General features: G+C 39.2%; 3 protein-coding genes and 1 pseudogene across 3 annotated transcripts; all 4 read left to right on the forward strand.

The window, feature by feature from the left end:
* Positions 1-7,129: 7,129 nt before the first annotated feature.
* On the forward strand, positions 7,130-7,248 carry LOC127805337 (5S ribosomal RNA; annotated as a pseudogene).
* Positions 7,249-13,861: 6,613 nt separating this feature from the next.
* On the forward strand, positions 13,862-17,235 carry LOC127804716 (xyloglucan glycosyltransferase 4). The gene is made up of 4 exons (XM_052341667.1): positions 13,862-15,075; positions 15,296-15,604; positions 15,701-16,105; positions 16,220-17,235. The coding sequence occupies exons 1-4, from the start codon at positions 14,434-14,436 to the stop codon at positions 16,856-16,858; spliced, it is 1,995 nt and encodes a 664-aa protein (XP_052197627.1). The 5' UTR covers positions 13,862-14,433; the 3' UTR covers positions 16,859-17,235.
* Positions 17,236-18,101: 866 nt separating this feature from the next.
* On the forward strand, positions 18,102-20,327 carry LOC127803217 (uncharacterized). The gene is made up of 4 exons (XM_052339295.1): positions 18,102-18,586; positions 19,047-19,100; positions 19,755-19,814; positions 20,017-20,327. Exons 1-4 carry the CDS (start codon positions 18,212-18,214, stop codon positions 20,140-20,142), a joined length of 615 nt encoding a protein of 204 aa, XP_052195255.1. The 5' UTR covers positions 18,102-18,211; the 3' UTR covers positions 20,143-20,327.
* Positions 20,328-22,734: 2,407 nt separating this feature from the next.
* On the forward strand, positions 22,735-23,504 carry LOC127804299 (gibberellin-regulated protein 14). The gene is made up of 2 exons (XM_052341146.1): positions 22,735-22,990; positions 23,101-23,504. The coding sequence occupies exons 1-2, from the start codon at positions 22,813-22,815 to the stop codon at positions 23,283-23,285; spliced, it is 363 nt and encodes a 120-aa protein (XP_052197106.1). The 5' UTR covers positions 22,735-22,812; the 3' UTR covers positions 23,286-23,504.
* The last annotated feature ends 2,203 nt before the right edge of the window (positions 23,505-25,707 follow it).

Consider the following 25,707-nt stretch of genomic DNA (forward strand, 5'->3'; position numbering starts at 1 on the left):
TAGAGCCCCTAGCAGCACCAAGCGTGGCGGAAAAATCTGAGGCATCAACAGTTGAGCTAAGGCCAGACTCATGGATGAAACCGATTGTGGACTATTTGCACGGGGGGCAGTTGCCAAATGACAAGTTGGAGGCACGACGCCTCCGAGCCCGGGCGGCCAGATATTGTATCTGCGACGATATGCTGTACAAGCGAGGGTTCTCAGTCCCGTTACTCAGATGCATCGATGAGCCTGATTGTCGAGTGATCCTCGATGAAATCCATGCTGGCCATTGCGGCAATCACGCTGGGGGGTATCCTTGGCTCATAAGGCATTTCGCCAGGGCTTTTACTAGCCTACCATGAAGCGAGATGCTACAAATCTGGCAAGGAGGTGCGATGCATGCCAAAGGTTTGCAAAAGTGCCGCGAGCTCCCCCCGCCTACTTTCAGCAAATGAGCAGCCCTTGGCCTTTCGCCATATGGGGCATCGACCTGATCGGACCACTTCCAACAGCTCGCGGCGAATGTAAGCATGCTATTGTGGCCGTGGATTACTTCACCAAGTGGGCAGAGGCCAAGGAGCTTGCACAGATATCCCCCACGAAGTAGAAAGCTTTGTATGGAGCAACATCATTTGTAGGTTTGGTGTTCCTCAACAAATAGTCACCGACAATGGGACCCAATTTACCAGCGAGCAGTTCGTACAGTTTTGCGAGTCACTAGGGATCAGAAAAAAGCTTCACAGCCGTGGATCACCCACAAACCAACGGTCAAGTCGAAGCCGTGAACAAGATAAACAAGCAAATATTAAAGACCAGATTGGAATCAAGAAAGGGAGCCCTGGGTGGACGAACTACAAACCGTGCTTTGGGCTTACCGAACCACAGCTCGCACGATCACGGAAGAAACCCCTTTTTCTATGGTATACGGATCTGAAGCAATGATCCCAGCGAAAAATGAAGTAACAAGCCAGCGAATAGCCACTTTCAACCAAGAGGACAATGACCGACTACTAGCCTCAAGTCTCGATTTGCTTGAGGAAACAAGAGAGACAGCTCGCTTGAGATTGGCCACTTACCAACAACGCGTGGCAAGATACTATAACTGGAAAGTCCGGAGTCCGATGCTTCAAATTCAACGACCTCGTACTACGCCTTGTCCTTCCTAGAGCTCGAAAGAACAATGAAGGGATGTTGGGTCCAAGTTGGGAAGGCCCCTATACCGTGAAGGAAAACCTTGGCAACGGAGCATACCACTTGGTCGACATGGATGGAGCAGCTCTCCCGTGAGCTTGGAACGCGGAACATCTGAGACCATATTTTCGATAAGCAAACATCTTTTCCCTCTCCCGCATTCTCAATTGTCAATCGACGCCTCAATTCTGTTGATATTTGCTTCATTAATTCAAGCAGCAAAATTCTGTTCGAATCACATTAATGTGTCATTTATCTCTGATAAATCTTTTTACACCTATGCTTCGGATTATTAAATAATTGAAGGGTTAGAAGACTATGGTTTGCGAGCTGGGCCCATTCAACTTGGCCAACATGCCATGGTTTGTGGCCTATCTGGGCATTCATCTTAGTCTTCACCCTAGATAGTGGTTGGCAAAACAAAGCCCATTCATCTTGACCACAGTGTCATGGTTTGGTGCTAAAACGAGTCACCACCCTTAAAAATCCTGAGTCATGGTTCACTGGCCGGGGTCTTCTTATTTTGACAAAACGCATGAACTGCGACCTGTCAGAGTGCTCACCCTGACCTCGCTAAAACCCTCGAAAGTCATGGTACGCTAGCTGGGGGCAAATTATGTCTTACTTGAGCGTATAACTTGACAGCAAAATACTAATTAATTTAACAAATATCAAGTTCGAAACTGATCCCGCGATCCAGGATCTACTGAGCACGCGGTTCGAGCTAGCGCTATCTTATTCGATGTGTTATTTTCGAGCTAGAGTTATCTTATTCGATGTGTTATTTAAAGCCGTTTGTCTTCAAATTTCCTTGTTTACAAGTTAAAGACACGTTCGAGTTAACTGAATTTAAGCTCGTTTCCATGCTGTGTTTTCAGAGATTGCAGTAAATGACAAAGAAGCAGAAAGCTGATTGAACGAAAGAAATGTATTGTTTCCAAAATTCAAAGTACAAAAAAATGTATATATAGTCTAATGGCCTAGAGGCTCTCGGCTTGGAGTTGCCATGCCTTGGGAAGTAAGGTCAATGGTGTCCTCAGCAGAAAGATCGACCACGGCCTGATCGGGTTCAGATGCAGGGGCATCGACTTGGGAGCTCGTGGCATCAGCGGCATATTTCTTCACCGCCTCCACCGCTTCCTCGCCAAAGAATGAGAAATCGAGATCTGGGTGTGCTTTCCACAAAGTAAAAAGAAACGCACCACAGATGTCGGACTCAACCTCCTCGCGCTCCCTTGTGACCCGGAACTCGACGTCGACCTTCAGCTGCTCGATCTCTTGTCGGGACCGCTCCAGTTCGCCTCGCCTCGCAGCTAAGTCTGCTTCGGCCTTATTCAGCTTCGAGGTGGCTTGGGAACAGGCCAAGTCGAGCGCTTGTTTCTCGCGATATAGCTTGTCTTCGGCCTCTTTCTTGGCCTTCTCGGCCTCCCTTACTCGGTCCTCTAGGCCTTCGGCCTGGCCCCGATATCTACGGGATTCACCGGTGACAAAGGCCAAGCTCTCCTCCAACTTCTTTTTGTCTCTTTTTAGCTCCTCGATAGCAGCCTCGAGCTTCTCTCCTTCTTTCTTGGCACGAGCTCTTTCTTCTTTCAACTTAAAGACGCCCAAGGAAGCCTACAAAATCGGAGGAGTCAGCACACTCGAAAGAAGGTAAAATAAAGAAGTGCAAGGACAAGAAAGGAACCTCACCAGGAGACTGTGACAAGCGACGTAATCCTCAAGCGCTTCGCCCGACACTTCCTTCTTGTCCAAGCTCTTGGCATAATTACCAAGGACCCAGTCCATGCTGTCAAGAAGAGGGGCGAAATACGTCTCACCGGCCATGATGTCAGACACGTCTGGCCTCTCGGAGGCGCTCGTTCTCTTCCTCTTGTCCGCCTGGGCCCGCTGATCGAGTTGCGAGGTCGGAGGAATCTTCCTTTTGCTCCCAGAAGCTTCCTCGCAAGCCACTGATTTCTCGCGACTTGTGGCGGTCTCGGCTGCCCCAGGCTGTGAAGAGGTTCTGACAGGAATGGACCTTGAGGGAACCGCGGCTACTGGCACAGGTTCAGCACCCGGAAGACGGAGGGGGTCGTGCCTCGAACCGGCTGCTTCGGTATGGGATCCAAGCCCTTGGGCCTTCGCGGGGGAAGAGGATGCACGGACAGCCTTGGGGACGCTGGAGAGTGTGGAAGAACCAGGTCGTTCGAGTTGGAGCCTCATCGCCTCGAATGGTGTTGGTAGCGCTGCAACGGTAACCTCACACGAGCTCTACTCTCCCTAACTGGACTCCCGTCGAAGTCAGCTTCGTAAAAAACCGACCTTGTCTCCCTTTGTCCACGTATTCCGATGTCGCCTTTTCTGACTTCCTTGATACCAAAGGGAGGGGTGAGCTGATAATCGCAAAGAGTGGATTCGCAGAACTCGCAGTCGTCCTCGTCAGTCTTTAAGTCCGAAGCCGCTTGAAGACCTTACGCTTCAGAAATGGTTAGTTTAGGTTGCCCTCCGGTGACGTCTGTAAAATCAGAGAGACATATGAAGGAAAGACAGGCGTAGCCGAACTGATAATTACGGATGCACAAAAAAAAAAAAAAAAAAAAAAAAGAGAGATAGGGAAGATGGGAAACTACTACTCACTTGGCACGAGGACGAAACTGAGGTTGTTAAGGTCTTTGAGAGAGGAGCAGGACAGGTAGAACCATTGGGATTTGTAGTCTCCAACGTTAGACCTGCCTTTGGCCCTCCCTTGAGGCAAGACTCTCTTGCAGTCTGAGGAACGAGCTGCCATATAATACAGCCCGTCCTTGGTACCCTTGAAAGAATAAAGGTACCTAAGTATTCTAGGAGTGGGAAAAGGAAGTTTGTTCTTTTTGAAAAGAATGGCTAGGGAGGTTATTTGGGCATACAAATTAGGCGTCGACTGGAAGGAAGCGAGCTTAAGGTCGTTCAAAATATCTATGAGGTAAGGCTGGAGTGGACACCTAAAACCAAATTCTAAGTGTTGGGGGCTAATGGCAACAAAAAACCCCATGGGGGGGAAGGCTGCATGGTCGCTAGGGGAGGGGAGGCGACCATTAGACGAGTCCCGCAGGGGAGACGGTATGTGGTGGCATGCGGCGTCAGCTCGCCGATCGTCAGCCTTGAGGGATACCGCTTGAAAATCTCACGAGCCGCATGCTCCTCGATAGATCGATGGGTTAAAACGGGTGTAGTACGCTGAAGGGTTCTCTCAGCGACCTTTGAGCGAGATGAAGCCACGTCTTGAACAGTCCACGGCTACACCACTCCTTTTTGCCCTGAAAAGCTGGAGTCGTCATCACTTTCTATCCTGTGGTTGCGGTGCTTCTGACCTGATGTCGACATCTAAAAAAAAAAATAAAAGAGAAAAGAGAGAAGAAAAGAATTAGGGCGTCGAATCAAAGCTCCTAGAGACGCCTTCTACATGTCAGGTCGCGCGCTTCGCAACAGGGCATGACTCGAAAGGAAAAAGGGGGGCGGGGTTTCCTAAGTTACCGAAGCTCTTAAGATAGGCAGAGCCTATTTCCTTAAACCGCCTTGCCATCACCGGGAGGCAAAGTACGGAGGCGGAAATAGTAGGAAGAATGGAAGCAGAGTTGGAACTCATTAAAGAAACATGAGAAACTTACTGTTCTTAACTCGATTGCTGCGAAGATCACGAATAGGAACCAGTTGAGAAGCTGGAGCAAAGAGGCTTCGGAACCAACGGCGATGGAGTCTCGGAATCGAAAGAAGGCAGGTTGCAGGAATGAGGGAAATTTTCAAAATAAGACGGTAAAGGGGGAGCCAAATCCCCCATTTTTTTTCCCCTTTTATAGCTCAGGGCACCCACCGTTGGATAAAGAGACTGACGAACTTCCCCAGATCCAATGGCGGTACGCGAAAGCATGAGGAATACAAACATGATGATTAGCAGTCATGGGAAACGTGCACATTAAATGTGCTGCAGACAAGACGTGCAGCGCAAAACAGTGTGATTTGAAACGATTGGGCGAAAGGCTGAAAAGACGCATTGAAGGCTGAAGCAGCCGAGCATGTGTCAGCTCCCAGCCCGAAGATCGCATTGCGAGCTGGGGGGCTTGATGTTACAGGTATTTCTCGCTCCACTCTGTGTGGGCTGGACTTAGCATGATGATTCGGCCCAAAAGCTCGAAGCCCAGTAAATTGGACTGAGCTCGCCAAAGCGAGCTCAGATAATGCCGAAGAGCAGGACCAAACGTCAGGACCAAGCGAGCTTCTTGTTGCACCTCTAACTCGTTGGCATATTCAAACCGATCCCTAGCTATGCCCTGGGTAAGTTCCCCGCAACCTTCATAGCTCGATAGATCAGCTCGCATCATGGAAGGGGCGTGTGTTGCGGCATATCGGCAAGCTAAGGGCCGTCCCGACTGGACCCCTTGGGCCCATTCTCTTGGCTCATTTCTCCGGCCCATGCTAGTCCCATATTTGTCTTCTGGCAACAACATCATTGCAGCCGCACCTGGATTTCTGGACATCCTCGTCAAATCCCATCCGCATTAATGAGAGATCCCATCCGCATTTATGGTAGATCTCGTCCACATTAATGAGGGTCTCATCGACACCTCGCCGGGCAGGAACATCCCCGCCGGCTACTCAATCCCATCACCTGTACACGTATGAAGCAGGCAAAGAAGCTTTGGATTGATATATATATCAACCAACCCTCTTAAGGGTAGAGGTATGTACTCCTTATTAAGAAACTGAAAGTAAACACCCAACATTTTTGCTTACTCGCTCGCTGACTTGGGCTTCGGAGTATCTTGCAGGGACGGGCCGTCGGCTTGGCAAAACAGACCGGATATCTCATTATTCATCTCTCGGATCTACCATACAAGTGTGGGTTAACAAATCTCAATCGACCAATTCCGAACGTCGACAATTAAGCTTCACTTTGTGCCTTAAAAAGTGTAAAACTAAGAAATTTATACAAAAATAGTTGTCACGAAATATGTGTTTAATTGTTATGTAATTCGATATTTTGTTATTAATGATATTATTATTATATTGGGTGCGATCATACTAGCACAAATGCATGGGATCCATCATATTAAAACTTTAAAGTTAAGCTTGTTTGGTTACAAGACATTAATAACAAGATATGAGACCATGTAACAATTGAGCACATTGTGAAAGTATTTTGCATATATTTTTTAGATTTTAAGCAAAGAAAATAGTTCTCTATTGAAAGCTTTGCTTTTTTTTTTTTCCAAATTGTTTGATGCAGTGGGCACTAATGATACAAAATGAGAAATTAGAAAATATTTTGTTTAACTGCTTTTTCTGGAAATATTAGTTATACAAACCAAGCATTGGTCCCGACATTAATCATTCAGTTATTCATAAATATGTGATGATCAATCCAATATTTGACTTATGATAGATATTTACTGTTATCCAGTTTAAAATTTGAAAACTGGAAAACCTGGGTTTTTTACTTCTATTTGTAAAAGCTCTTCATTTTTCCGTTTGATGTGAATAAATTTTTTGAAAGACAATGTCTGCTTCGCACAACACCCACCGTAAGGTACTAGTTTTTCCCTACTTTTTGGTTGATTCTTTTGGGAACTTATACACAATAGCCTTGGGAACATTTACATATTGACCTTCACTTAGTTTATTTTCTCAACACATTGATAGTTGATTCTTCTTGTTGCATGCTGCACCACCCTAAATGTTTTAGGTAGACTTGCATACTGAAAGGATTCAGTTATTTTGAATTGGCTTTACCTACCTTGTGTTTTTATGTAATGTGGGTAACTCAATTTGTGATTGTGCAGTTCCTTTAATCGTTCAGACGTACTTTTCCCATCTTACTTATTAAGGGAAAAAAAAAAAAAACCTAAGAAATATATCCAAAATACTTGCACAAAATATATGTTTTATTGTTATATAATTCAATATCTTGTTATTATTATTATGATATTTTTGGGATATTTTTGGGTGTGATCATACCAACACCAATTCATTGGATCCCATTAGATCTCCGAAGTTAAGTGTGCTTGGGTGAGAGTAGTATTAGGATGCATGATTCCCTAAGAAGTCCTCGTGTTGCATCCTTTTTTAAAATTATAATAATACTATTAATAACAAGATATTGAACTACATAACAATTGAACACATATTTTGTATTTTCTATTTAGATTTTTAGAGTAGAGTTCTCTATTGAAAGATTTTTTTCAAGTTTTTGATGTAGTGGAAACTAATTATAGAACACTAGAAACTAGAAAATATTTTTTTGTGTAATTAGTTTTTATGGAAATATTAGGTATAACCAAGTGTTGGTCCCAACATTAATTATTTAGATTTTATTTTTATTTGAATTTTTTTTTTTTCATTTTAACTTATTTTCCACTTTTTTTTTATGTGATTAAATTTTTGAAAGAACAAGGTTTGTTTTCCACAACACCCTAAGAGATGAGTTTTTCCATACTTTTTAGTTGATTTTTTTGGGAACTTGTACACAACACGCTTGGGTACTTGTACATACCTTCATTTACTTTATTTTCTCAACACATTGATAGTTGATTCATTAGGAGCATGCTACATGACCTTAAATTTTATGTATAGACTAAAATTCATTGATAAATACCGGAAGGATTCAGTTATTTTGGCTTTGCATCCTTTTTTATTTTCGGTTAAGTGAATGCATGTTTTGGCTTTGCATTCTGCTCAAGTCATTCTACATACTCAAATAAAACAACCTCTGCCTTCCCTTTGTTTTGAGTTTAAAACTCAAGCTGAATTTGGACTCACCTAAAAACCCATTTTATTGCCTAAACCTAACGTAGATTTGTAAAAAATTGACCCTAATCCTAAAAAACATGACCTGTGGTGTTAAATATGACACCAATATGACCCAGAACCTGGACAATAATATCAAACCGAGCCCTAAACCCCATTAAAACATTTATTAAGGGCAGCCCAATTTTGAAGAAAATGACCCAAGATGCTTATGTATTTTGGTTCAATTTGACTTTTCAACTTTTTTTATTTTTTGGCTAACAACTTTCAAAGTAATTGACCCAAATTCTCGATTAGGAACCAACCATAGGATAGCACAACCCACTGTAAGTAGTTAGGACTTAGGAGTACTAAAATTAGGGAACGAGCGAGTTCAAATTTTGATTACAAGATACTAATATGGACATTTTAAGTGCACCAGACCACCCACTTACAAGATACTAATATGGACATTTATCTTAAATGGAATTTTTATTTGTTATATCTTTTATGAAGCATAAATTAAATTGAAATTTATATATTTATATTATATAAATCTTTTAGGCACCCCAAATAAAAAGAGATGTTTTGGCTATTCCTTTTCCTAAGTTAGTTTGGAGTCATCATTCTGCATAGGAGGATATGTACATGATGAATTTTACAGCTCTCTGACTTCAATGCTAGTGTAGTGTTGGATTTGCACTTATGATTGATTATGGTCTTCTACACCACCATTGAGCTAGTGTAGTGACACTCCAATTATCTCTTTTCTTTAAATTTTTAAAGCTGTCATGTAGTCTTGGGTGTAATTTGAAATACTTCCTTTAAGGTATGAATTATGTGTTAAATTGTTAACCACCATCTGATCTAAAAACTTAAATTGTTAGATAGAGTATTAACTTTATCTTTTAAATTATTATTTTACTCTCAACATACCCCCTCACGTGTGGCCAGGTTTCATTGATAACTGGTCCAATAATGTGCAACAATTTAAATTTTGGGTTGGCATCGAGGTTTGAACTTAGTACCTATGCTTGCTCTAATATTATGTTGAATTGTTAATGTTGAGAGTAAAATAGTAGTTTAAAAGATAAAGTTAACCCTTTATCTAACAGTTTAAGCTTTTAGATCAAATGGTGATTAACAATTCAACACTATGAAAATATATTTTCAGCTTATACATGCAAAACAAACAGGTTCCTTTTGCTCTATTTGTTCATTTTTCTTCCAAGTCTACTTTATGTTTGGATAACTGATTGAAAATTATGGCATTGTAATGGACCAATATGGCTGAACTGATTTGTGTTGTATTGTTTGTCTTGTTTGGAACTAAGATATTTTCTTCTTGCAGCTTCTTAGAATGTTAAAGCACTTGATTGTTGCATTTTTTATTTAGTTTGTCATTTGCTTTTTTGAAAAATTTAAAATATTATATTTGTTAAATTTTGTTTTATGAGATGAGAGTTTTAAGATTTAAATGAACATGTATGCGATTTCCTGTTTTTGGCTATGTTTCTATTTCAGTACCAGTTTGTTTTATTTACATTTGTGAGGGTAAGCAGTAAGGTTCCTCCGTTTTGTTAGAAAAGGTCATAAAAAGTAGCTTTATTGCAAAAAAGCAAGAAGGCCATGCACAAAATTGTCCCTCTCCTAACCTTTGCAAAGCAAGGAGCCTTGTATATTGGGGATGCCCTCATGCTCCTTCATTTTGTATGTCACATACGAGTTAAGACTACTGTTAGAAAAAGAACAAGGTTTGGGACCTGAACTACCTACTAGAGTTGTCTTGTTCAGTTTGAATGGTGAATGGTTCAAGTCTGGGGAAATAACTTGGAGCCAGCCAGGCTCTGTTTACTTTTAAGTTGAGCGTCAACTTGAACTGCCTGAATCCATCCCACAAATGATCACCCTTATGCAAATTATATGTGCGTGAGGAAATTATTTTCATGTTTCTGACTTAACATCCAGACAGTGCAATAGGCTTATGATATCCCAAGGTCAACCTGAATGGTTTGATTATGACAATGTTTAATTAATTCTTCGTAAGTTTTCCCTCTTTGCTTAGCATCTCTTTAGTTAGCAACAAGTAACTTTTTTTTTCTTCTTTTTATTGAGGGTTTTCACTATTATCTTTTTGCATTTTCCTTTTCAGGTAGAGGAAACAATCCCTTTGGAGATCAAGAGTAAAAATTGTGTACAAACAGTCTCTTGACCCTTGCAAATTGGGGAGCCTTGTGTATTGGAAATGTTCATTTTTTTTTTCTCTTTTTTGAGATGGCACTATCTCGTGTTGGATTTTGCCTACCTGAAAAGAAAATTATGATTTTCTGGGGCCATCAATCCGGTATAAGATATATTTTCCAAATATTTCTTTCTTTACTGGTCGTGCATGGGTAATTATAACCAACCAAACTTATCAATTTTGTCATTGTCGCTTGTTTTTGGCCTAGCACTTGGAAAGAAGTGGAATGAGGCTACCTTATGGGGAGATATTTAGAATGCCCCACCCTTGAAGGGGCCCAACAGAAAGGATATATTGTTTTACTCATAAGAACAAATATTAAGATGGACACTGTTTTTGGATATCTACTTGGCGGTAGTGGCAGTGCCATCTTAGGCCACCATGTTGGCTCATTAAATCCTGATTGTGAAAGCAATCATACAGGTAAGGTGGCAACCATGGTACCCAGTGGAGTGAATACTGAAATAGACAGTCCAATCCTGATTTAGATTTAGACGTCTCACCGACTCGATCTCGGTACACAAGCCAGACAGTGCCACATTCTTGTTTTCCTTGTATTTGCTAAGTATTCCTAGTGACCCTGGTAGTGTTTCTCTCAACTTGGCTACTTTAAAATTGTGGAAAGGGATTTGGGCCATGTGGGCAGAGGATTGTCTTCTGGCTTCTGTTGAATGATTTAGTGTATATTGTGTGTGTGTGTTTCTCTTCCATTTTTGTTTTTGGGTAGATGTAATAGAGCATATTTACTATGTTGGTATCATGCATGAGCATGACTCTGAATGCTTTTACCATTTATATAAAAGTTCTATAAATCTGCAGTTGCCTTCAAACTCATCATAGTTATTTTAATTAGATCAAACCGGCTGGTTGGATTGCAAACCGGTCACTAAGCTCTGGCACAAATTTGGAAAAAAGACCAGAACTGGTCAAAATTGGCCACCTTTACTGTTCCTAAAAATTGGGGAACCAGTAAGTTTAGGGTTCGATGATAGCCAGTCTGATTTTAATAAGTATGCATGCTATCAATGATTAGATCATGGCCATATGCATGTGATTAGTTATTTGATCCAAGTCCCTAAGCAAGGACTGACAGAGCAAACCATATAAGCTTAGAGCAGAGATCCAAACACCATATCCATTCATAAGCCTGGGAGGAACATGAGTTATTAATGATAAAAACGTAATCTTGCATGGATGAACTGGTTTTATTCATGAAAATTCGTATTGTTTGATGATAACATGCTTGATGATTATGCAGCAGTTATAGGTTTGTTTATCTTCTAGGTATTATTATATTCAGCAGAACAATCAGTGTCAGGTGCTGAAGCTGAAAGTGAGCCTCCTAGAAACATTGATAGAAAGAGAGATAATAAAATGGATGGATGAGTGATCCATACAGCAGTGGCCAGGGTAGCTGATCACATGGGGGGACTTGGCAACAGGGCAGACTGCGCAGTGTCACATGCGAGGGTGGTGGTGGCCCTTTGAGAAGCAATTTGGTGCAGCTGCGTATCCTTTGTTGGGTGGGGCTGAGTGTGATGCTTGAGGGTCTGTGCTTGGTTGCTGGGGTGCATCACCATCCACCCCCATAAAACCCTCTAAGCCCCATTTGGGTCTTACAATCGGATTTTTATTGAAGATTTATTTGCTTTATGTATGTGTATTTTGCAACCCATTTAAGTTGGGCTTGTTTTCCTGTTTCTTTGATGATGAGATTCATCAAGGGTGCTGGTGCTGGTCTTTTGACAGCTAAGATGATATGCATTTAATATTGGATGATTATTTGCAGGTAAAATTAAGGTTTTTTTTTTTTTTTTTTTGTGGGGGATAACATTGTCCTTTTGTTTTAGGGTAAGAGGTCGATTTTGGCTATCTTATTAGTTATCTCAAACTTTACTCTTGACTTATATATCATTTTAATATCTTGCTAGGGTTTCTTTGACAACATCGGTGGTTTCTTCTCAAGTGTGAACAAAGGTAAGAATAGAATTCATAATATATTTTTCGTAACATTTTTTTTTATTAATTTACCCTATATTCTTAATCTTACTCTTTTATATTATAATTATGTAACATCCTCTCAAATTTTAGAATATCATAGACAGATAAGTCAAAATAACATGCTAGCTGTCATGCCCATATCATTTTAAAAATAAATAAAAATAATACATAATATTGGCCAGATTGAGGCTCAACATTGGGGGTACCTGAACTGTCAATTCAATGCATTGAATCTAAGACATCTTTCTGTATACCCCCAAACCAAATTCAATTATCAAGAGAGTTTGCCAATCAATTAATCCAAAAACGGAATTCGATCTGGAAATATTATTTGAACACAAAGTTATGACATTTTTTTTAACACTTATTCATTAAATTAATTTATAATAAATTAATACATGATTATCATCACAATTAAACGCTATCGAAAAAGTGTCGAATTTCGATTTTACAGCCCCATCTGGTCGGAGAAAAAGATTAATGGCTTAAGATAGAATTAGTGCACATGATAGGAGGTCAAACTCTAAAATATCTCAATTATCGTGCAAATAAAAATATTAGAATGTGTATTATATATATACATATATATTATATTGCTTAAATGGGTTGGCAATTAAGGTCTCAAGCTTAGGGTTTAACTAATGAGCCAACTGGTTTGCAATCAAAGAAGGGGGAATTGGTTTAAATATTTGACCAATTATTATTGCTGAGCTGCTTTGTCTGGACAGATGTAAATCTGAATAATATGTTAAATCTAGATCACCAGTGTTTCTTGTGACACCTTTCCATGCAGTTCATATGAAAGTAAGACTTTGTCTTCTCATCCTCCATTTATCATTTCTGTGGTGTGGCCCACAATGGCCCTCAAAACAAAAATTATATATATGTCAAATTATGATTAAGTTCCTACAAAAGAAATATAATATTACTTTCATACAATGAAACCCTTCCTCAAGGATAAAATTTTGCAAAGGTATAAGGGTAATGTTCTTTCAAATTTTTAATTTTTTTTAAATTAATCCCAACGCAATTTCATGAAAAAAAAAAAAGGGTATATGGCAATCACTTTTTGGGATCTCAATGCAATCTTGTGGGGGTGAATCCCCATAATGAATCCAGTTGAGATTAATGAAGGTTTAATCAAATGGGGAGTAATGATCCCACGATAGAAAAAATAAATAATAAAAAATTTTAACTCCTAATTATATAAAATTTAAATTAAACGAATCATTATAAAATATCATATTCATAAATAATTTTTATAAATTGACGGTTGATAAAATATTCACGTAAATATATTTTTAGTAAAAGCTGATACAAATAATGTTTGTTTATTAGTACTAATTAATTGACTTAAGTGGCTTCGCCATCCTTTGCGCAGAAACGCGCGGTGTCCCCATTCCACCGACTAATGAGACGCGTTCAACCTTTTAATTTTGAGGTTTAGCATATTCCCATAAAACTATAGCATGATCTTAATAATCTTTTTAATAAATAAATATAAGCCCCCGCTGTATCATTTTATGTAATTTTTTTTTACAGAAAATCCTAATGATTAAATTTTAAGCTTATTTATTCAATAATTGGAGTAAAATTTATATGATGGACTCTGGTTAAATGCTATTATGACATGTGGTTTTGTCATGTAATTGGACAGGTTTGATCCTACAAGCATTGCCATGTGCCCAGTGTTGAAGATTGGTTTGGGGTTTGAAACCCTCAAAAGTCGATTATCTGCTTTGACTCTCATTCCCATCTTCCATTCACCTTCGTAGCTTAATCTACCCAAAGGCTGTCTCTTTCTGGGATTTGATAATGGAGCTATAGGCCTCTGCAAATTTTATAGCAATATAGTTTTTTCTTGCTTTTATACTATGGCTGAACCTTCCATTCTCTCACCTCCCACGCAAAGAAACTTCTCTCTCTCTTTCCGCGTTCATTATTACTGCCTCCCCCAGGCTTAGCTAGCTCCCTGAAGCAAGCATATTCTCTAGGACTTGCACAAACGGTGGCACCAGCCATGTTTGACTTTAAATGTTTATTCCACTGAACAAGTTCCTCACTTTCCATCTGAATTTCCGGGCTAGTCACCATTCTGTTATGCTGAGATCCAGGTTCTGGCACTGTTTCTTCTCTTATCTTTCTTCCTCATTCATGGTTCCCGGGAGAATCGGTAACTGATTTCCCTCTCGGATCAATTTCAACCCATTGCTCTATTGCTGAAGTTCTCATCTGGGTTGGCTTTGGTTTCTCGGGAGATTGAATCCAGCGGAAGGAATATGGCGTCCAATTCGGTTGTAGTCACGGTGGAGAAGCCATTATTACAGACAGGTGGTGGTGGTGGTGGTTCATTGGCTGCTGTTCCTGATAAACAGAAAGCCTCGAGGCCTAAGCAATTCACATGGGTTCTTTTCCTGAGAGCTTACAGAGCTCTGGCTTGCATTTCTTGGCTGGCAATGGGGCTGCCGGCCATCTTTGCTTCGGTTAAGAAACGCGTCGCTTTGTCTGATATGAGCGAAGAAGAAGAAGAGCCCCAAAACAAAGGGAGGTTGTACAGATTCCTCAGGGCTTGTCTTGCCATTTCAACTGTGGCTTTGGCAATAGAAATCGTTGCCCATTTCAAGAAATGGAACTTGAATCTGATCCATCCATGGGAGATTCAGGGAATTGTGCAGTGGTCTTACATGGCTTGGCTGTCCTTCAGAGTTGATTATGTTGCCCCTTTTGTCATCATGCTTTCCAGATTCTGCATTGTGCTTTTCATGATTCAATCCCTCGATCGGCTAGTGCTCTGCATTGGCTGTTTTTGGATGAAGTGGAAGAAGCTGAAGCCTGTGATTGAAGGAGAAGAATATGATGTTGAGGATCCGTCAAGTTTCCCAATGGTTCTTGTTCAGATTCCCATGTGCAATGAAAGAGAGGTAATCAAACAATTGCCAAAACTGTCTCTTCTTAACTTGTTCCTATTCTCAATTATTGCATACTAAATCTGATAGTCATAAATAATAGAGCCTTTTTTTTGTCTAATATCATAAAGTTCATAAAAGTTTTCATTCTGAAATTGAATTTTGCATATATTGGTACCTTGGTTCTCCTTCTCCATTCTTCATCTGATGTGGGATATTTTTCATGGGATTTAAGGTATATGAGCAATCAATCTCTGCTGTCTGTCAGTTGGATTGGCCCAAGAACAGATTTCTGGTCCAGGTCCTAGATGATTCAGACGATGAAAATTTACAGAATCTAATAAGAAATGAAGTTTTCTCATGGAAACAAAAAGGTGTGAACATCATCTACAGACATAGATTCATCAGAACAGGGTACAAAGCTGGGAACCTTAAATCGGCCATGGCCTGTGACTATGTCAAGGACTATGAGTTTGTTGCAATTTTTGATGCTGATTTTCAGCCAAATCCTGATTTTCTTAAACAGACAGTACCTCACTTCAAGGTAATATACAACCCTAACTGGCTAATTTGATGTTTATGTCCTCTTCTTAATAGTCTTACCTTTGGCTAAAATATCAGTTCTTATGAATTGTTCCAGGAAAATCCTGAGTTAGGCCTTGTACAAGCTCGCTGGTCATTCGTAAACAAGGATGAGAACTTGCTCACGAGGCTTCAAAATATCAACCTGTGCTTCCATTTCGAGGTGGAGCAGCAAGTCAATGGCTTGTTTCTCAACTTCTTTGGATTCAATGGAACTGCAGGAGTCTGGAGGATTAAGGCCTTAGAGGAATCTGGAGGCTGGCTTGAAAGAACAACAGTAGAGGATATGGACATTGCAGTCCGAGCTCATCTACACGGGTGGAAATTCATTTTCCTCAATGACGTGAGAGTGCTTTGTGAATTGCCCGAGTCTTATGAAGCGTACAAGAAGCAGCAGCATCGTTGGCATTCAGGGCCAATGCAACTGTTTAGATTATGCCTTTCTTCCATCCTGACCTCCAAGGTTCTTGCTTCTGTTCTTCCTTTATTGTTTCTCAATTGGCTTTATACAGTCTGAACTGGATTGTCTGAAAGAAGGGAAAGTCCTAACAATCGTTTGATTTGATGTTTCTTGCAGATATCAATCTGGAAGAAGGCCAACTTGATATTTCTCTTCTTTCTTCTGAGGAAACTGATACTTCCCTTCTACTCATTCACACTATTCTGTATCATACTCCCGTTGACAATGTTCATACCTGAGGCAGAATTGCCTCTCTGGGTAGTTTGCTACGTCCCGGTATTCATGTCCTTTCTGAACATTCTCCCAAGCCCAAAATCTTTCCCATTCTTGATACCATACCTACTCTTCGAGAACACCATGTCTGTCACAAAATTCAATGCCATGGTATCAGGGCTATTCCAGCTGGGAAGTGCTTATGAATGGGTAGTGACGAAGAAGACGGGGAGGTCATCGGAGTCTGACTTATTAGCCCTTGTGGAGAGGGAGTCAATAACCTCAAATCAAGAGAAAATCCCGAGGAGGCTCTCTGAATCTGGTTTAGAAATGTTCACAAAACTGCAGGAAAAAGAGGCTGCTCCAGTTGTAAAGAAGAGAAACAGGCTGTACAGGAAGGAGCTTGCTCTTGCTTTTCTCCTACTCACTGCTGCTGCAAGAAGCCTGTTATCTGCTCATGGCCTTCATTTCTACTTCTTGCTCTTCCAAGGCTTGTCTTTCCTTGTTGTTGGCTTGGACCTAATTGGGGAGCAGATGAGCTGAAACATAAGACCTAATACACTATCTCCATATGTTCAAAGGCTATATAAGGTTTTCAGAAGTTGCAGTTCTGTTCTGTTGAAGGACTGCTCTTCATCATGCTAGAGTTGGGTTGGAGATGGTGATTTGATTTCCGTAGATGATGAGCCTTTTTCTCCAGTGAAAACTATCAGGCAAGAGACAAAACACAGCAGAAGAGTTTATTCTTTGATTGTATAATAATTTCATACAAACTTTACAATTATATTGGAAGTTCCAAGTTCATAATGTCCAAAGCTTCAAATTGTTTACCCCATAAATATACACAACTGTCTGTGTGGAGAAGAAACCTGTAATCATTTCACTAAAGCATCAATGAAGGATACAATTAATGTTTTTCATTTGTTTGGAATGCTATAGAGCTTGAAAGTGCTTTCAGCTTATGGCTTTAACTTTTGGAACAGCCAAAGAAGGAAACTGCACTTAACTGTGAGATGCAATGAAGATGCCTGACACACCGGACTGCCCCATCATCACAAGTTCATGGGTCCAGAGGGAATCCAAAGCCATTATGCCAGAGGGAATCCACAGGACATTCAATGAACAAAAACCCTTAAAAGAGATGAATTCGGATGGAGGGGGGGTTTGTTGGGTATCTGATAGCTAGCATAAAATTTATCGGATCAAACAATATAAATTTCAAATAAATTGATAGTGAGCTAGAATTCATGTGGCCACTTTACATAATAAAATTAAGATTTGATATGTTATTATTATTACAAGTGAAGCAACGGATTTTATGTTGGTTATCTGACAAATTTGTGCAGTTGTGCTTCAGCCAGTTCAGCGTGGGCTCAATGCCCGAACTAGTTGGGCTTCCATGGCCGCCCCAAATACAGGGCCCAATGTTTTAAGCCCAACTGAGCAGACCAAAAGCTTTAATGTTTCTGTTCCCAAAAGCAAACTTATAAGTTTTGGAAGTTTTCTTTGATTCTGCTAATCATCATTAATCAATCCAAGTTATGAAGGAGACATAAAAAAAAAAAAAATCTCCCAGTTGACAATTCATCAATAATCAAATTCGATCTGGAATTAGTAGTTTGAAGTTCGAGAATTATAGTTTGTATAAGACTCGAATGATTGTTTATCATATTTAAGTTTCGAAAACTAATGTCCAAAAAAAAATTTGGTTATATAACACATTAGTATACCAAAATAAATAAATATACATGTTGATTTATGCTTCCTTGGGAGTTGAAGAGTCTTGGGACAGTTGACATAACGCCTTTAATGTAGATAAGGTGACTCTAAAGAGGTCAGTAGTAACAGTCCGCTCTTCTCTATTGGTATTTCGGATGATAAACTGACCAAGCAACAATGGCCACAGTCTCAGGATTTTCCTCTCTCTGTTCAATTTGTCAAGCCAATTCTCGCATTTCTTCTTCTTCTTCCTCTTGTCCGAGCATTCCACGTGGAGTGGTTCATCTCCAAGGCCATGGAGGAAGCGTTAATCGCATTCATTCTAGTCTGGCAGTGGCATTGAGCAGCAAGAAGCATTTGCAGAGGAGGAGGGGGAGAAAGATGATCAGTTTGGCAGCGGAAGATGATGCCCAGATCCCAGAACAAGCTGAGTCAGAGGACGGTAACAACACTGACAATACAGAGCAAGCACCACAAGAAGAACCCGCCGCCGCCGATCTGCCGGTTTCAGTTCCGGTCTCGCCTTCTGACGTCCTCTCCATGTTCTTTCAGGTATTAGGTGACGCATCTGTTAATTATCTGTTTGGTGAACTAGAAGGATTAGTTGTGCTGAATTCAGCTTTGAATTTCCTAAAATGTAGTTAGGGTTTTGTGGCTCTGGTTTGGGGTGTTTGTGAACTTAGCCTGGAGTTTGCCTGTTAAAATTACTGAAAGAAAGAAAAACTCAACAGAATCGATTGGAAATAATATATAACATAAGATTGTCCAATACATAGAACATTTGGTTCATGAAGTAACTGGAAGAGTTTCATTTCCTTGCTTTATTTACTATCTAGGGTTCTTGTCATATAGTTCTTTATCTAAAGGGCTTATATCTTTTATCTTTCTGGACTTTAAATCTTATTTTATTTACATAACCATTTATTTGACCAATTGAACATGATGATCTTGTTATATGTGAGTAGGATGTTTCTGTGTTGTGCATAACTAACTGATTTTCTTAAATATGTAGGCAGAAGGAACAATGAATGAAACAGCTATTCCTGCAGTGACCAATGCTTTGCAGGTAGATTGATTTGATCCTGATTGAGTTGTTATAAATGAATGTATTTGTATATATGGTGGTCTTTAGCCTTTATTCTTACATTTTTGTTTCAAAGAGGACCCTGCTCATGGCTGCTGTTGCCTTCCTACTCCTTGGATTCAAGTGTTGGAAGTATGGTAGACCCTGATACCACGTTGTTGGAAGAAGTATAGCGAGCTCAAATGCCACTTTGTTGGACAATAAGGGAGGAATACAAGAAATATATTTTCTGTTCGAGGATAACTGTTAACTTTGCTCTACAAAACACGACCACTTAGTTTGCCTGCATATTAAACACGCCACACATGCTATGAAGCACTTTTACACACATCAAAATACTCTTAACACTTGCTGAAGCACTCACACCCATCCAAGTACTTTAGGCACCTCTTCAGTTCCTATTTCATGCATCTAATCTTGGATATTAAGTTTATTTTTTCAAGATTAATCCCACTGGCTGGCAAGACCATCTATTCTCGAAATGGTTCTCTGTTGACCATGAAGTGAAGCAAATCTATTTTGGATTTTTCTGTTCATTTTCATCTTAATACGTTTTTTTGCCAAATAGTTCCATTCCATCTTGTCTAGGACATTTGCACTTCCAATGCAAATTCTCTGTCCTTTCTTTTTCTGCAGGAAACAGAAGGTGTCACCAATTTGAAAGTTCAAGTTGCAGAGGGCATTGCAACTGTTGAGGTCGGTATAAACAACTCATGCATCTTACTGCTTACATCTCCTAATTGGAATTATTGCAAGTAGGTTTGCTTGTGTGCTTTCTGGAGTTGATCTAATTTAAATGCCTTCTCAAATTGATGGCAACCTTTTCAATGCCTAGACCTAGAATGCCTTTGCAACAAGTGGCTCACATCTTTATCTTTTTCTTTTATTTCCTTTTCAGTTAACAAAGCAGACAACGATACAAGCTACAGGGGTGGCATCCAACTTGGTTGAGATCATACAAGGCTCGGGATTCAAGCTCCAGACGATAAACTTGAGCTTTGAGGATGAAGATGACATCATCTAGTTCTCATATTCTGATGCATCTGTTCAAACCTAGCAAAGAAAGGGAACTTTGGACTAAATGGAGCTCTTCACCAGAATTTTGCAGGGTAGGCTGATGTTGGCGAGTTAATTGTTGTACTGATCATTTATCATACTTGGTTCCATTTACAGCTTCTATTACATGGTGTTCGTTAACTTCTTCTTGTACCTCCAAAAGAGCACCCCTCTTCATCTTTAAATTTAAACTTTTACAACCCCCCCCCCCCCCCCCCCCCCCAAAAAAAAAAAATAATAATAATAATAATAATAATAATAATAATAAATAAAATAAAAGATCTGTTGTATGCTCTGATAACCTTGGCTTTGGGTTTCAATTTTCTTATGCGAAGAATGACCCACAATTCTTGGTCGTCTGCTCTGGTAAGCATCTAGTTCCAATGTACTATTACTGCTGAACCAAGAGACTTCTTAGTAGTTACTGCAACATCAATTCTATATAAAAAGCAAGGTCCATGTAAAATCTATCTAGACGATATCACATAATCAGTTGCCTAACACAACAAAACCAAACAGGTTTCAGTAATGAAATTGGCTAAAGAACAGCATTCTGAATCTCTGATGTCCAATGACCAGGTCTGGTTTCTGGGCTGTTTCCTTGGTTTAAACTTAACTTAGTGAGCCCACTACACGAGTTTCTAAAGAATGTTCTTTGTATGCGGTCTTATTCTTATCAAGGAAACGGTGATTTTTTATGACCTCTTAAGTCATAATAGGGAGTAAGTTACCTTCTAAGCTCACCTTGATACGTAACTTATTAATTACTGAATCTGATCTTCTGCAGGGGCGGATTTAGGGGACAGGGACGGGCTCCAGTCCTCTCTCCTCCCAATTTATTAGGCATAGTTAGGATCTCTCTCTCTAATCTCATTAATGACTTATAAATTTGGGGGCTAACTCTCCCCTTATCTTCCTAAATCCGCCCCTGATCTCCCGTTGCCAATTCTACCTACAAGAAAACAAATGCAGACAACAGTTCGTACCAACCGGATCCAGATCGCCAAATCTAACTGAGCTGATTGTTATTTGACTGATGTTGATGGAGGCAACAGCACATGTGCAGAGTCTCCGTGATGTCACTGCTTGAATATTATATTAGAGGTGCTAGAACAATGTAGGCAACAAGCAGTTGCACAGTTTGGGTTTCTTGCTCAGATCAACATGCTGCTCTGCTGGCCCTTGGTGAGTAACAGATTATTTTAATTACCCGGTAAAACACTGCCCTAAATCCGCGTTAAAAACAATCCATTTGATTGATTAGATAATTAAAAAGAGAAATTACAGCCCAAATGTGAAATGAAAGAACCAAGATCAACCAGACTTAGGCCATCTTTAACGCGGGGCATAAATTCTCACCAAATCAAAATTTGAGGAGAAAATTGTTAAAATTTATCTCCACCGCACCTCTCAATCTGCCTTGTCATTTTCTAGAATTTAATCAAGTTTCAAATGATTCGTTAGAGATGAGTTAAAATTTGTTCTTTATTCTATTTTGTCCCAACGAGCCTATACTAGATCTAAAATTTGAAAAAGTCATTGGTAACAAGTAATAGTGACGGCTACCCGTGGTGAGAAGCGATAGCGATGATGACAGCAACGATGACAAGAAGAATAATGGCCAGATCTGATGTCGACGATGAGCAAGACATCATCTTCTTCGACTTGCAACACTGGATCTAGCGAGCAGCGTTGGTGACAATTACGACAATTTCTTCTTCTAGCAATAGCGATCACTCCCTTCTTCAAATACTTGCAGTTTGTGATGTATATATATAGTATTTTGTATATATCTTGTATGTACGAAGGATTGGGTTAATTTTGTGGAATTGTTTGAGAAATTTATGTATATTTATTCATTAATTTATATATTTAATTATTAATTTTGTATATGTATATATTTAATTATTTTGTTCATTTAATTAATTATTAATTTTATTTATGTGTATATTTAATTATTTTATATATTTAATTATTAATTTTATGTATGTGTTAAAATTATAAATAAAGTAAAATAAATAGAATTAAAATTTATAAAAATAAATAAATAAAATAAGAATTGAAATAGAGAGTGTGGGTTGGAGTATGTATATTTTTAAAGGTAAATTAAAAATAAAAAATAATTTATTTATAATAAAATAAAGAGGGATAGAAAGATGGGTTGGAGATGAGATTAACTTATAAAGTATTTTCAACTGTAGCTTAAGCTCCAGGGGAGTGCTAGGCTAGCTAATTTGCCTGCCGCTTAGTAATAAACTAATGGTTCACACAGTCTTTGATGAGGATAGATATATTAGTTTAGGGGACACCAAGCCTGCTCCATGTGCATCGGTTGAGCTGACGAGCCTTCAGTGACTGTTCAGTCAGATTTAGCTAGCGCAGGCTGCAGCACAGCTACCTATAACTAATGCTTCTCTCTCTCTCTCTCTCTCTCTCTGTGAATCTGACCTAGTGAGCTGGCTTTTTGATTTGACCGACACTACACCAGCTAATTGGGACTTCGGCTAGGCGTTACTGTCATCACTCAACTCAACCCAACTCTCTCTACTCTATATAAACACCACGTTCTCTTCATGCTTGAATCATAACCGAAGTATTAGCTCCTTTCAGGCTTTACCTATCCTCTCTCTGCGTTACAATGGGTTTCAAATCTTTGTTCTTTCTGTTAGCAATTCTGTCTTTGCAGGCTGCTTATGCCAAAGCCCCAGTGCCAGCCCTAGCCCCAGCTCCAAGCCCAATAATAAAGGCAGCGCCGCCGCCTCCTGCTCCAGCTCCGCCGGTGCTTCCTGCTCCTCCGCCTCCCAAGGCAAAAATAGGTATTTCTATTAAAGAAATACCATTATTATGGAATAAAATTTTATCTATATATATATATAAACGTTAAAATTAACTTTAGATATATGATACGGTAAATGGTGCACTGCAGAATGTCTCCCTCTATGTGAGGAGAGATGCAAACTGCACTCTCGGAAGAGGGTTTGCCTGAGAGCATGCACGACGTGCTGCGCCCGCTGCAAATGCGTGCCGCCGGGAACCTACGGCAACCGTGAGAAGTGCGGCAAGTGCTACACCGACATGACCACCCGCGGCGGCCGCACCAAGTGCCCCTGATGTATGATGCCCCCAACTTACTTGCGTACGTACGTACTTACTTCATATATGAAGAAGATGGCGCTGCCGCTCTAAACTATTATGCAATAACGTATTTTGAATAGAGTCCGATCTAATGTGGAAGGAAAAAAGCTCGTTTTCCATTGACAATGATGGTGAGTCCGCTGGCTGGAGAGGATCGTCTGTATTTCCATGCAACTTTAATTTTTATTATTAATATATTTCATTATTTTCCCATTGCATTTCATTATTCATCACTCACTATATTTAATTTGAAATTTAAGTTTAATAGATATTAGAGAATCTATTTAAAACTTTGATTATAATCATTGCTTTAACTTTTAAAAATTAAAACAATGATTATATATAATATATATATGTATTTATAATACCAAATATTTAGATCTTCAGCTTGATTAATCCTTACTAAACTATGCAAATTAGCGGACGATGCCCCATAATAGACACAATGGATACGTAGTGCTTATTGACGATTATAAACTTTCCTTGAACTCATGTGCGATGGACCAAGTAACTCTAGAGTTGCGAGAAAGACGAACTTAGTCAACCTCAAAGATGGGATTTGATATTAATCAGCTTAAATCTTCTGAACCCCTGAGGGGATCCAATGCGAGGGTTAAGATGGAAAAATAAGAAGAATACTGAAAACGAAGTAAAGCCATCCATTGGGGGGCGCTGACCAAGTTGCATTTGGAGTCATCAAACTGACAAACAATGGGAAGCTAAATTAACCTCGTCTTGCATATATAATTGATCATCATCATCAGATAGAAGAAGAAGAAGCCAAAGCAGCTGCATTTTCTTCTCGCTTCTTCCTTGTTATTGCCACCAAGCCAGCAACCTACCACATTGCACCTCGTACTTAATTAATAATTCAATCTGCATTAAGCAGTATCCTTTACACAGACACACTCACACAGAGACACATTCTGGCACAATATTCCCAATTACAAGCATCGAGAAAGACGTGAAAATAACGCCAAATCCCCTTCCCTCTGTAAATATAGCGAGTGAAACTTGGGGCATGGCTATAATATCTAGGTAATTAATAGTGCCTATTTGTTGCAGCTTAATTAAAGTAATTATAGGTTCTAATTTCTTAGATTATAATTTTTAAAACTTACTATAAGTTGTGAACTTGTTTGTTTAAATTTCTTAAACAGTTGTGGTGTTTGATACCATAAGCTATAAAATAACTAATTTTTGTATAATTGTCTATAATATCTTTAATAGTTATAGAATGATAATTTAAAAATTAATTAATGTATATGTATAAGTTTCAAGTGTTATAAAAAAATTAATTAGTGTATAGAGAGAAAGAGAGATGCGAGAGAAAAAAAGACATACGAAAATAGAGATAACGGTGAAGAAGAGAGACCCTTGATTACGTGAATAGAAGAATAATTCTTTGTTAAAAATAGAGGCAAAAATGTAACTGTTTAATCAGAAGTTATAGAAGTTAGGGTACCCTAACTTTGAAAAAACCAGCTTTTACCCCTTTTAAAAGTTAGTAAAAGCTATAAATTATAATTCTACAAGGTAAAACAAACACTACATACTTACTTTTTGAAGTTATAAGCTAAACGTTGTAACTTTTAAGTAGAGGTGTCAAAAGGGCCGGGCGGCCCGGCCCGTTACTGTTCAAACGGGCTGGGCCGAGCTCGACCCCCATTGGGGGGTCGAGTTGGGTCAAAGAAATTGGGCCCACGGCCCGGCCCGTGGCCCTTATGGGCCCTTGTGGGCCGGGCCCATGAGGCCCTTATGGGCCAATAAGACCCTTACTCATTTTTTTTTAATTTTATTATTCTTTAGTAATTATTGATATTGAATAGTAAAAAATTTAATTTCGCAATATATATAAATAATAACCATTAATTTATTTAAAATTTTTAAGTTAAATTTTTTATATATTTAAATTATAAATAAACATTCTCCTTTTTATATGTACATTATTTTATATGTACATTATTTTTCATATCAATTCACAAGAAAAATTATAAGGTATATAGAATTTTGAAATATAAAATAATGAAATAATATTTAAAATTTAAGAATTAAGATGGAAAATATTTTTAAAAGAAAAAATTTAATTTTTATATATGTATTATTTTGATATTTATATATGTATATATTATATGTATTATTTTTTTTAAAAAAAAAAGGGTCGGGTCCATCGGGCCCGGCCCGCTAGGCCCTGTGGGCTAAGGGCCCCGCCTAGCCCACTGGCTGGCCTGGCCCAGTCCCTTTGTAGGGGGGCCATGGGCCGGGCCGAGCCCTATCCATGACAAAAGGGCCTGGCCCTTTTAGTAAAGAAAGTTTACGCTAGTTCAAAAATTCAAAAATTATGCCAATTCTAAATAAAGTTTATATTCTCCTATTTATTTTGTTATTTATAATTTTT

The sequence above is a fragment of the Diospyros lotus genome, chromosome 6, assembly GCF_014633365.1.
Source record: "Diospyros lotus cultivar Yz01 chromosome 6, ASM1463336v1, whole genome shotgun sequence".
NCBI lineage: Eukaryota > Viridiplantae > Streptophyta > Magnoliopsida > Ericales > Ebenaceae > Diospyros > Diospyros lotus.